Below are 12,734 nucleotides of genomic sequence, written 5' to 3'. Positions count from 1 at the left end.
TCGCCTCATTGGTCGAAGTGAAGCGTCCCGTTTTCCTGACCTCAAGCTGATTTCACTGATGATGTCATCGAGAACTCACCGTGTCTGAGCCAATGGGTGCCCGTCACGCCACCGGCCAGGCTCCGCCCCCCTGCGTCCCGCCTCTGGCTCAGCGTGGAGATGAAGGTGCCCAGAGATGGAAACGGCTGCTTCGCTCCCCGTCCCAAACCCTGACGCAGGAAGATGACATCATCAGCAACAGAACGCCATCGATCAATTGATTACTAACAAACAAAGAGAGGATCAATAAGAACCGATCATTTACTAAATGATTTGATTGATCACCAATCAGACCAACAAACAAGATGAAGCCCTCTCCTCCAAAGGTTTACGCCCACAGAGGTCCCGCCTTTATTTACAAAACCTCTATCAGTTCTGGTGGGCGGGGCACCAATAGCCCAGTTAGCAGCCTGAGCTAAGATGCTACACATGGCTAACGTCTCCACATGTTAGCATGGTGTAGCATGTAGCTACACTAACCAAGCAGCAGGTCGAACGATGGGGGCCTACTGCCCCGGAGCGTGGTCTTAACTTAGCCCCGCCCACAACAGCTGATTGACAGGAAAACTGCGGCGACGATCGCAGCGCTCGGAGGAACCGGGAGCGACACCGGCGCCGCCGTCCCACCTGAGCCAGGTGGGTTCTGGTCCCGGGCATCAGGTCCGTTTATTTACTGAGCTGGACTCCATCCATCACCATCCTCCTCCTCTCTGGTGCAGACGGTCCAGAACAAGGAGTAACTCCTCATGGAGGGTCACCTGACTCCGCCCATTAGCGGTGCTCTTGTCTCATTGGTTCGCAGCCCAGACGCTCCTCAGATCTGAGCTGGAGGAGGAGGAGGAGGCTCCAGGAGGGGAGGAAGAGGAGCAGCGGGGGGAGACGCATGCGGCCTCTTTATGGCATTTCCAGACAGGAGCGGAGCGATGGAGCGTGTTTATTGGTCAGAACCGTCCAATCAGCACATTCCTGCTCCCTGACAGAACCCAGATGACATCAGCCCGGCCGCCGCGCCGCCAGCGACACACAACCAACCACAACACGGCGGCGACGAAGAGCCAACGCACGGCACTTAAAAACACATCATGACATCATCATCAGGGGGGGTGTGGGGGTGTGGTGGTGATGTCATCACTCGTAAGACGAGGACTTTCATGTCTGCGGTTCTGGGTTCGCGTTTCTATATTTAATTCTATGTTTCATGAGGCCTGACAGAACCGGCAGGCAGGAAGTTTAACTCTTGACGGACTCAGGATGTGGGGACAGAGAACGTAGAAGAAAAGTTTAAATCGGAACGTGAAAGTTGAACGTTCCGCAGATCGCTAACGCTAGTAGCGCTACCTGACAGACACCTTCTTCTGTTTGACTCCGCCCCTTCAAGAACCCAAAGAACATGTGGTTCCGGCCTACATGTGACACAAGATGAACTAGAACCAGTTTGAAGACCAACCAGTTCAGGTTCAGGTTCAGGTTCAGGTTCAGTTGAACCTGAATCTGAATTCTGGTGAATTCGGTCAAACTGATCCAGAACCTGCATCCGTTTCGGACCTGAACCGGACTCAGATCCGGATCGGCCCAGGACGAGCTGTCAAGAAATGTTGCTGACAAACAAAAAAAACAGCCCTGTGATCACGTGACCCCAGAGCGGTCCCCCTTATGATGGATCCACATGGATCCGGATCCGCTGGAGACAGAATTTCAAGTTTGTAAACTTGAAATAAAGTTAAATCTGAACTAAAACTCGTTTAAAGTATCTATTAAATAACTTTTTTTCCCTTCAGTGTTTTTATTTATTTGGGGGCTCGTTGATGACGTCACAGTTGGAATAAACTACACAATCCAGGCGTTATGTAATCTGGATTTGGTCTCGTTCGGTTCTGGGGGGACCGAGGCGCGTCTCTTACCGGAGCGGATCCGGAGATGGGGGGCAGCCTGTCCCGGTCCCTCTCGACCCCCGGCACCGCGGATTGCTCCCCATCCATGATCCCGGCGCGGAGCAGCGGAACGACTCCCTTCTGCCCGGACAGCCTCAGTCCTCCGCGGCCCCGGAGCTTCTGCTCCTCGGAGACCTGCTCATGGTGCTTCCGGACCAGGATCCGGCGGCTCCCCGTCTTCCTGCTTTCTGCTCGGCTGTTTGAGGAATCAGGGAGACTCACATCCTCAGAGGACGCGGAGGGAAATCTACCTTCGTCCGACAGGTGGGCGCTCCGTTACGCGCGCAGCCAGGACGCGTAAACGTCTCCAAAGTCCGTGCGTAAAAGTCCCCGGTGGGGGCCGGGACGCGCTGCAGGAGGGTCGGCCGGAGGGGGTTCTAACAGTCGGTCCGGAGGAGCTGCGAGCCGCGGGTCGGGGTTCTCCTCACCTCCTGCTCTGCGTCGTCCGTCGGCGAAGGAGCGACTCCGAGGGTCGGCGCCATGTTTGGAGGAGGAGGGGCCCCGGGAGCCAAGGATGAGGAGGGAGGAAGAGGAGGGAGGAAGAGGAGGGAGGGAGAGGAGGGAGGAAGAGGGGGAGGAAGAGGAGGAGGGTTCACGTTCAGAGGGATTTAACGCAAAGAAAATAGGAAAATGTGATGAAATAAATATCCGACGCGAAATCAACAAGTAGATTCACAGTAATTAATTCTAATGTGGATTAATTGTAAAATTGTAAGTGACGTCATATTTTGTTTCAGAGAAATTTAAAACTAATTAAAAAATATATTTGTGTGATTTTTGACGCCAACAAACAGTTTTTACTGTGAAACAAATTTAATACAAACGATGAAATCAGGATGTTTATTTTAAAGGTTACTCAAATCACATTATGAATAAATTTCATCCCAAACAAACTATAAACTATGACGTAAATAAATAAATTAATAAACTGCAATGGATTAACTTCATTTACTAACATTTATTTTGTGTTTTTCCTTCATCAGAAGGACTTTTATTTTGACAGGAAGTGTTGAGATCTTCATCCGGTTTGATTCTGCAGACTCAGAATTGAACTTCAGGCCATTTATGGAGCATTCAGTGTGTGTGTGTGTGTGTGTGTGTGTGTGTGTGTGTGTGTGTGTGTGTGTGTGTTTGAAGTTTGAACTGATGAGGAGCTGAAGGAGGAAGATCTGGACCGACTCACAGCCACGCCCCCCAAACCGTGGGCGAGTGAGAGAGAACATCTGGAACACACACACACACACACACACACACACACACACACACACACACACACACACACACACACACACACACACACACACACCCTGCTGGCGGGTGGCAGAGGTTACTCCAGTTCATCTGAGTTGTGGAGGGAAAGAATCTGACAGGAAGAAGAAGCGAAACAACAACCGACCAATAGGAACGCAGCTCCAGGTCAGGTGACAACAAGTCCTGGATGTGTTGTTTGTCAACAACATGAAGGTTTAGCAAACAAACATCCCTTCATCTTTAAACACATTTGTTTGCAGGACAAAGAATTAAATGTGCATTTCACACGGCGATGATGTCATCATGATGTCATCATCCACATGATGACATCACTATCCTGGGATGGATGTGTTCATCCCCATAAGGGGGCGGTCTTTCCCTCCCTCTTTTGTGACCCCCTCCACCTAGAGGCCTAATGATCAGATTCTGATCACATGATCTCTCACTGATGTCCCATTGGCTGAGGGAATTATGGGAAATTAATCAAAACAAATACAAAATGAAATAAATGAATAATAAATATTATTAATATTAATGACTTAATTATTAAATATATTAATATTTTTATATATGTTAATCTTATTAAATATATAATTATATTATTTATATTAATGTACACTGTATATTATTAATTATTAAATAATATTTATTATAATAAATAACAAATGAATTTTCCCTCTCACCTGTCATCCAATCGCCTCTCTGATGGCCACACAGGCGTCCTGGTGGGTGGAGCCAGGGTGATGTCGCCGCCCCTCCTGTAACTTTATTTAAACTATTTAAACAACCGACTTGCTTTCCCCACCTGATATGATAAATGCGTCTCCATGGTAACGGCTAGACCAGCTGTTTCCTGTCCCGTCTGAGACCTTTGTTATGAGTCAGGAGAAAACGATGCCGCGCCGTCAAACACCTTCGTCTCATTGGACGTCAGGGTTTGGTGGGAGGTCTCTGGGAGCCGTCAGCCAATCAGGAAGGCCCACAGAGGTTCTGTCTGAGCCGCCGCCTCCATTTCCTGTCCTCCAGCGACACCTTCAGGAAAACAGGAGGACATCCCCGCAGCCGGTTGTGGCTGATGTGTTGTCATGACGACCACAGGTCACGAGGATGTCGATGGGCGTGGCTTATATCGATGAAAGTCACATTCTGCTCCTTTAACGTTCTGTTAAGCTGCTAAGAATCAAACTATTATTATTTATCGTTTGTCGTCAATAATTCAATAATCAATGACGAAGGTCTGTGATTGGACGGCATTCTTGTGTTTGATGTTTGTACTGATCAGACACAGAAACAAACCCCAATCGGCCAATAGGAAGGCCTCGTCTCTGACACAGTTAAACGTGGGCGACCTCTGACCTGCAGCCCGTCTGCAGGCGCGCCGTCACATCTCAGGCATCTCCATGTGTCATCGTCCCGTTCTGGGTCGCATCCCATTCCCAAAAATGGGCGTCGTCGCCCAGCCGGAGTGGGGGGGGGCGTGTCCTGGTCACGGCTAACGTGTTGCAGCGGGGGCGGGGCTACAGCTGTGGAATGTGGTATGAAGCTAATTTAAATCGGCTCTTCACGCCATCTTTGGAGGGACCAGAATAGAGAGCTGTGATTGGCTGAGAGCTCACCCCACCCGTACAACTATTGCCACGACAACGGAGGAAGCAGGGAGTCCCGACTCCGTCCAATCAGAAGCAGCCGAGTTGATTTACGGCATGACGACAGCGAAAGCATCAATAACAGAATCTTTGGCACGACTCGTAAAGGGTTCACCCCCGCCGGAGCGCCAGCGCTTTTGGTTTACGAGCAGCTGGACGCCTCATCAACAGCCTGCCAGTCGTTAACGGCCAACCACGTTCTCAGGTTTCCGTCAGTCAAATAAGAAAGTCGGGCAACTTCACCGCCTGATGCTGGTCGTCATGGAAACAACCAGAGACGTGCGTCATGTGACGCGGATCCATGTTTGTTGATAATTTGTGTTATTTTTTCGTATTTAGAAAAGACGATCTGTGTTTGCTTGATCGGTAACCGTCCAATCTGATTGGCCATTAAATCAGACTAGTCGTCCAATCAGATTGAGTGTCCTAATCCGATTGGACGCTCAACACCGAACCACGACTGCAAGTCAAAGTGACCGTGAGCTTCACACTGTGTGATGTCATCAGTGTTGTGAGTCATGTGACCATGTAAGTATAAAAGAAGCTGATTTGTGATCACACACACACGCACACACACACACACACACACACACACACACACACACACACACACACACACACGTTGGGCGTGTGTTGACAGGTATTGGTGGTTCAGAGTGAACGTCTCTGAGGTGTAAACACCAAACTGACACTGAAGATCATGTTCACCCCCCCATGCTGCCCCCCCGCCCCCCCCAGAGGTGTTTATCTGCTCTGGTGTCGCTCAGCTGTGATGAAACTTTACCCGACAACAGTTTAAAATAGAGGCAGAAAACGACCAGGAGAGTTTTTACCCCTGATGGTTTGTTTGTTTGTTTGAGCGATTTAAAAAACAAAAAACAAACAGGAAGTAAAGTCACCGATGGGAGGAGCCGATCAGCTGATCAATAATAAATCATACGAACAAACATGAACAGTAGAAAATCAACGTTTAATCTATCGGACGGGCGCAGAGGAGATCAAGAAGTGAACGGTTTGTAGGCACAGAAACAAACGTTCAGAATATCAGAGCATAAATTATTCTAGGGAGCAGAAAAACTCGTCGCCGTGACGACGCTCAGCGGCTGTACAAAAATACACCTCCACCTGTCTCAGCACACAACGGGCTGTTTGTTTACCCTACCTGCTGATTATCTGTGTGTGTCTCTGTGTGTGTGTGTGTGTGTGTGTGTGTGTGTGTGTGTGTGGGCGTGGCATAGGGTTGTTTCCTTGCAGCTTTGGTTCATCCAAAGTCGATCCGCGGCCGGTACTCCAGAACCATCGGGTACGTCTGAGGAGAACCGGGAAAACACGACAAGCGTTAAACACATGAGAGTAAAGACAAGACAAAATAAAAAGATCATGAGAATAAAAAACAAAAAAAACCCCAAAACCATCATGAGAGTAAAAACAAATAAAATAACATGAGAATAAAAAAGTAAAATAAAATAAATACAAACAAAAAAATCATGAGAATAAACACAAACAAAATATCATGACAGTAAAAACAAATAAAAATAATCTGAGAATATAAACAAATTATGAGAATAAAAACACACAAAACATCATCAGAGTAAAAAAACAACAACAACAACATGAGACTAAAAACAAACAAAATATCATGAGAGTAAAAAATAAACAAAAACTAGAGAATATAAAACAAAAAAAAAACATTATAGGAAAGAAACACACACACACACACACACACACACACACACACACACACACACACACACACACACACACACACACACACACACACACACACACACACACTTACGTTCTCTCCATGCAGCCTCCAGCGGGTCATGTAGATGAACTCCAGAGTGTGGTCGCGACCCATAATCTCTCCGTTACACAGAACGTCGAGCTGAAACATGAAAAACAAAAAGTTTTACTTGGAAAAACAAAATAAAATAAAAAACAACAACAACAACATAAAATTATAAACATAAAAACCTAAAAAAAAAGTTCTAAAAAACCTGAAAAAAAAAGATTTCAGACCTGAAGAAACTGAACACGGAGTGTGTGTGTGTGTGTGTGTGTGTGTGTGTTCAAAGTCTTCAGTGAGTCACCGAATACTAGAATCGATCAATCAATCAATCAATTTTCCTTTAGTTTGTTGGGGTTAATGGGTGGAACTTCAATGCTAACAGGTCGCGTTCTGATTGGACGCTTTCGACAGGGTGTTGATGGCGTCACTTCCTGTTGGTCCGTACCTCGTAGGAACTGGGCAGCTTCAGCTTGAGGCTGAGGAACTTCTTGATGGTTCCCACGGTAACGCGGCTGGAGCAGCGGATGAACCTCTTCATCAGATCCTGAGGGGGGGAGGGGAGAGGAAGAAGAGGGCGGGGCCGATCAGGAAGTGAAAGCTTCACGGGCGCGGCGGCCGACGCGGACCCACCGTGACGCTGCGCTCCCCCGCCTGCCCCGTGTTCCTCAGGCAGTCCAGGCAGATGGCGATCTGGGGGTCGCTCCGGTGGTAGTCTTCATCAGCAGCGTCCTCGCCATCCTCACCGTCGTCGCCTCGGTCGTCAGGGAGACCGAATCGCTGACACCTCAAGTTCTCTGCAGGGAGACAAACGTCCGGTTTTTCCGAGCTGAACTCATGTCGTTCATCTCACAGCTCCTCCTCTTCCTCCTCTTCCTCACCCTGGACGTTGGCTTTGGGTTGGTTCTTCTTCCAGAAGTCCAGCTCCTGCTGCTCCTCCTCTGGGGAGGAAGAAGAAGATGATGAAGAGGCATCGGATGGATTCAGGACAGAGAGAAACGGGTGAAACCGTCCGACTCACTTTCTCGGAGTCCTGGCACCAGCTTGAAGATGATCTCCTCCAGGGTGTTGTCCAACCTGAGGAGAGGAAGAGGAGGAGGAGGAGGAGGTGAGGGGATGTGGAGGGAGGGAAGACCAGTAGGTGGAGCCAGAAAGAGGAGAGCTCAAATAATGGCCAATCAGCAGGCGGTGGGCGTGTACCTGAGCATCTCCAGCGGGTTGGTCTCGTGGACCTGGATCCCACATTTAGGACAGTCGTTACTCTCCTCAAAGTGCTGGACGATGCAGCTCTTACAGACTGTAGGAAGCATCATCATCATCATCATCATCATCATCATCTCTATCATCATCATCCCTATCATCATCATCATCATCATCATTATCATCATCATCATCATTATCACTCATCAAAATCATAATCATCATCCCTATCATCATCATCATCATGATTATCATCATCATCATCCCTATCATCATCATCATCATTATCATCATCATCAACATAAAGATCATCATCATTATCATCATCCCTATCATCATCATCATCATCATCCCTATCATCATTATCACCATCATCATTACTGTCATCATCATCATCATTATCATCATCATCATCATCCCTATCATCATCATCATTATCATCATCATCACTGTCATCATCATCATCATCAACATAAAGATCATCATCATCATCACTATCATCATCATCATCATCATCAACATAAAGATCATCCTCATCTTCATCACTATCATCATCCTTCATGACCCCCCCCACTCACAGGTGTGCAGGCACTCGGTGACGGTGGTGGGTTTGATCAGGTAGCCCCGACACAGGTAACAGGTGATGAAGTGGTTGAAGTCTCTCACCAGGTGCTTCCTCCCTGTGGCGGCCATGTTTGGGGGCGTGGCCGCCGAAGGGCGTGGCTGACCGGCGTGGTGGAAGGGGAACGAAGGCGGGTCAGAATTCCCTGCTCGCGTTTGTCTGTTGTTAGCAGACGCTAGTTCATGCTAGTGCGACGAAGAGTTCACGACAGGTCACCGGGGGGAGGCGGAGCTACTGTGTGAAGTCCTGCTCCATCCTCCAATGGCGTTCAACTCGCTCCTCCCAACCGCGATCCGGCTCAGCCAATCACAGGACGCGCTCACACGCACGCCTTCCTGAAATTCCCAGAATTCCTCAAGTCTCCTTTCCCTCCGTCCGTCAAGCAGTGCTCCATTTTTAAACCCACAGGAGGTCAAAGGTCGACAAACGACGGCGAGCTCAAATTCCTGCTCGACCCGGTCATCGCTATGACGACATCATCATCACTCAGGAGAGGCACGGGATTGGCTGATCACGCTCAGAGGTTGGGTGAGGTCACCTGAAGACATGGAGACACAAACATCAGGACAAACAAACAAACAAACAGAGGCTGGTGGATATTATGGGATAGATCAGAAGAATCACCCTAAACCTGATCAGCACTGTGATGATGAGGATGATGAAGGTGGTACATGATCAATCACATTTTTGATTGTGACGACATAAATAAATAAATAAATAAATAAATAAATAAATAAATAGATAAAATAAAAATAAATTAAAAGTCATGGTTAATTCTGTATTTTCATCTTCCTGGATGAGTGTTAATGTAGTTTTTGACTCCTTATTTTTGTAGTCTAATTTGATTGGCTCCCAGCTGTCACATCCACCTGCACGCTGACGTCATGACGTTACCACTCCTTCACTTCCGGGCTACATGTGTAACTTCTATCGTTTGGAAATGACGTCACACACGCACGCGCGCATCCGTCGGTAACGCACGATTTATCAACGCAGATCCTCATCATGAGCGCGCGTCACAGCCTACGTCACCCGCGTGAAAACATCAATGGACGCCGAGCGGACATTACAGCGTCGCGTGCGTCCCATGCGTGCGCACGCGGGTGTGATAGTAAAGCGCGCGCCCTGGTTGGTCACGCGCGCGCGCGCAGCGCCAGGAGACGGTAAAAGTTGGGAGCGACGCGTCACGTCGGGCCTTCCGCCGCGGGAAGCGATGCGCGACACACGCAGTTTATTTACCGTCATCCGGTGGGGAGACCGGGGGGGGGACGGTGAGATGAGGAGGAGGAGGAGGAGGAAGGTGAGGAGGACGAGGGGGGGGGGGCGGTCCAGCAGCAGCGTCAAACTTTGGCCGGAACCGAACGCGACCGATCGGCGGATGGATCCGACGCGCGGCTCTCACCTACCGGCCGCACTTTGCCTCCGTCCCCGGTCCTCCGGTGCTCCGGTCCGGCCTGCTGCCCCGCTCTGGTGCGCAGAGAACGCGGAACTGGTCGGCGGGTCTGCCCCGGTCCGTCCGGGAGGCGGGCGGAGAGCGGCGGTGGGCGGGGCCCGCCAGCAGGGGGCGGGGCTCCGAAAGCGAAAGCGGTTGTGTAACACACACACACACACACACACACACACACACACACACACACACACACACACACACACACACACACACACACACACACACCATGACTGTTCAACAAAACAAAATATATTATTAATAAATACATTATTAATTTATAAGCTCCTCAATGACGTCAAAGGGGTGACGTTTCTCATTTTATGAATGACGTGACAAATATATATAATACATATGTATAAATACATATATTATGTGTGAATATATATAATCTTAATATAATATAAATTATATATTATAAATATACAAATATAATATACCATATACTATACATACATTAATATTTACATTGCTTTTCATATTTATATATTATATACAATTTTACATAAATATAAATAATAAATATATATTCTATATTATTATATACATAACAAATTTTGTATATAATTATATAAATATATTTATTTTTTTATTCAGTTTATTTTCTTCTTTCCAGGCATGTTATTACAACAGGTTTTACATTCATCATTGTTGAAACATCGGCAACATCACCCGAAAAGAAAAAAAAGGGTTGACGGGTAGAAGCCATTGGCTTGTGAAGTTCCCGTCCGCTAAATCAACAACATCTCTCTCATTACAGCAGATTGTCAATTAATACATAATTTGCATGTCACAATTCAAATTCAATTATTTTATTCTGTTGTTTTGATCCATCCATTTAGTCCAACAGTCGTGCGTCTTTGCTCACCTCTTTATCAGTTCTTGAGAAGAGTCCTAATTTTGTTATTGTTCATTTTGTCATTCCTTTCAAGGGTTGTTTCTGGTCAGATTAGTTATTAATCGCCGTTGGAAAGATTTGCTTTGTGTGGCTGAGTAGTTGTTGCTGCTTCCTGTGCCTTCCACACTCCTAATCACAATATAACACAAGTCAACATGTTTACCTATAAGATATATACAATATATTTCTAGTCAAAACTGATTAACGTGCATCAATCGATTAAACGCGTGGGGAAATAAACAAATAACAACAAGCTGTAAAGAAAACATTAACAATAACGTTTAACCTGGTGTTTATAATATTTACTATTCAGGCTCCGCCCCTTTTCCCCTCTCCGTACTTCACTGATCGATCAATTACTTCAATACTTTGGATCACTTGTACAAACAAACAAACAAACAAACATCGCTGACGTCTAGATATTTCTCATAAGTTTCGGTCCGTAATTTAAAATCAATAACAAAAACAGCAACATCTAATCGATTTATCAATAACTTCATGTTCTCACTCCATGACGTCATGACTGTTGCCGTGGTGACGTTATCACAGCTGGAATGAGCACACGTGTGTCACCAGTAGTCGCCCTCCGGCATCTGACTGGCGCTCGATTGTGATGTCATCAATTGGCATCAGGTTCACACACGTGATCCAATGTCCCTAAGTGCTCGCAGCTGATTGGCTGTCAGCCTCAGGGGGGTGGAGCTATACCCCTGACATCAGTAGATGCGATACGACTCATGATGGTGAGATGACAATTCTATTTATAGTCACAAATATGTGACAACTCATCGCCATGGCGACAGCGCTAATGCTAGCATAGCTCCATCAGAACCCTGTCGGTTCTCCTCACGGCAACAGTTTGTATTTTTATCAGTTTGTATTTTTATCTTTGTGTTTGATCGTTTGTTGTCGACTCGACAGAAACAGCTGCTAAATATACGACTTTTATTTTTATCGCGGCTTCACGACACAAACACGTTCTCAGCTCGACGCGTTTTTGTCCTCCTTCCTCCTGCAGGTTCCTGAACGCCTCGTCCCCATCAGCCGCTGCGTTCAGGGCCCGCAGGAACTTTAGAACCTGGTTGTCATTTTTATCATTTTTATTCCCTGTCAGCTGTTTGTGACTCCTCCCCCCTCGTCTGATGACTTCCTGTTGAGGGATGACTGGACGGGATCATTTTCTGAAAGGTTTCCATGGTAACCTGACAAATCAGCTGCTTTTCTCAGACGCTTTAGCGACCGCTGACAACTTCATTCACATTCACGACGTTAAATGTTTTATTCTGAGCGCCGTGTTTTGGGTTGTGCCCCCCCCCCGGATGAGGCGACAGCTGAGCAGCAGCTGAGTCAGAAATACCGACGAGGGATTATTTTCAGGGCGTGAGGGTCCCGTCATCGCCCCCGCCTGCAGGGGCCACGCCAGAAGGGGGGGGGGGGGGGCTCCTTGTCGAGAACACAAATGTTTCAACACCTCCCTGCCTGGAAGCAGAAACCGCTCCTACAAATTAAAAGCTGGATTTCAACGACAGCAGACTGGTTTGACTGGCTGCTCGTTGATCTGCGGCGTTCACGTGAAAACTAACACCCCTTTAAAATGATTTCAGTCCCCCCCCCCAAAAGTGCTTTCTCGCAAAAGTCCCGACTTTATAATCTTGAATTAAAAAAAAAAAAAAAAGAGGGTAATGGCAGAGAATAATTGCATCTCGTTCTTCAATTTTCAGGTTGTTTTTGTGTTTGGGGTCAAATGTTCATGACCTGCATGTGTGTGACACACACACGACCTACATGTCATACATGACACACATGTCACATGTCACATGTGACACACACATGACCTACATGTCATACATGACACACATGTCACATGTCACATGTGACACACACACACACGTCCTTCATGTTCTAAAGCGA

At 47.2% G+C, this 12,734-nt stretch overlaps 2 protein-coding genes across 4 annotated transcripts in view; both read right to left on the bottom strand.

Annotated features, from left to right (window-relative positions):
* The window catches only part of hectd2 (HECT domain containing 2), a 14,848-nt gene extending 11,676 nt beyond the window's left edge, over positions 1–3,172 (bottom strand). Inside the window, exons 1-2 of the mRNA XM_068327256.1 lie at positions 1,941–3,172; positions 80–209 (exon numbers count right to left, since the gene is read on the bottom strand). Of these exons, the coding sequence (XP_068183357.1) occupies positions 80–209; positions 1,941–2,018 (208 nt within the window). The 5' untranslated portion in view covers positions 2,019–3,172. The remainder of the gene's footprint in view (positions 1–79; positions 210–1,940) is intronic.
* A 2,646-nt stretch (positions 3,173–5,818) lies between these two features.
* Positions 5,819–10,018, bottom strand: LOC137603574 (polycomb group RING finger protein 5-B-like). 3 transcript variants are annotated; one of them, XM_068327162.1, is made up of 9 exons: positions 9,881–10,018; positions 8,435–9,016; positions 7,857–7,953; positions 7,678–7,733; positions 7,538–7,597; positions 7,290–7,453; positions 7,105–7,203; positions 6,666–6,755; positions 5,819–6,176 (listed from the first exon to the last, which is right to left on the bottom strand). In XM_068327162.1, the coding sequence occupies exons 2-9, from the start codon at positions 8,547–8,549 to the stop codon at positions 6,129–6,131; spliced, it is 729 nt and encodes a 242-aa protein (XP_068183263.1). In that variant the 5' UTR covers positions 8,550–9,016; positions 9,881–10,018; the 3' UTR covers positions 5,819–6,128. The 3 variants fall into 3 exon arrangements, with proteins under 3 accessions (XP_068183263.1, XP_068183262.1, XP_068183264.1); XM_068327161.1 differs by having other exon boundaries at positions 9,885–10,017; XM_068327163.1 differs by lacking the exon at positions 9,881–10,018 and adding an exon at positions 9,718–9,855.
* Positions 10,019–12,734: the final 2,716 nt, after the last annotated feature.

Source organism: Antennarius striatus, chromosome 11 (genome assembly GCF_040054535.1).
Source record: "Antennarius striatus isolate MH-2024 chromosome 11, ASM4005453v1, whole genome shotgun sequence".
In the NCBI taxonomy this organism is placed as follows: domain Eukaryota; kingdom Metazoa; phylum Chordata; class Actinopteri; order Lophiiformes; family Antennariidae; genus Antennarius; species Antennarius striatus.
The sequence above is the reverse complement of the archived record's forward strand: the minus strand, read 5'-3'. Positions and strand labels throughout refer to the sequence as shown.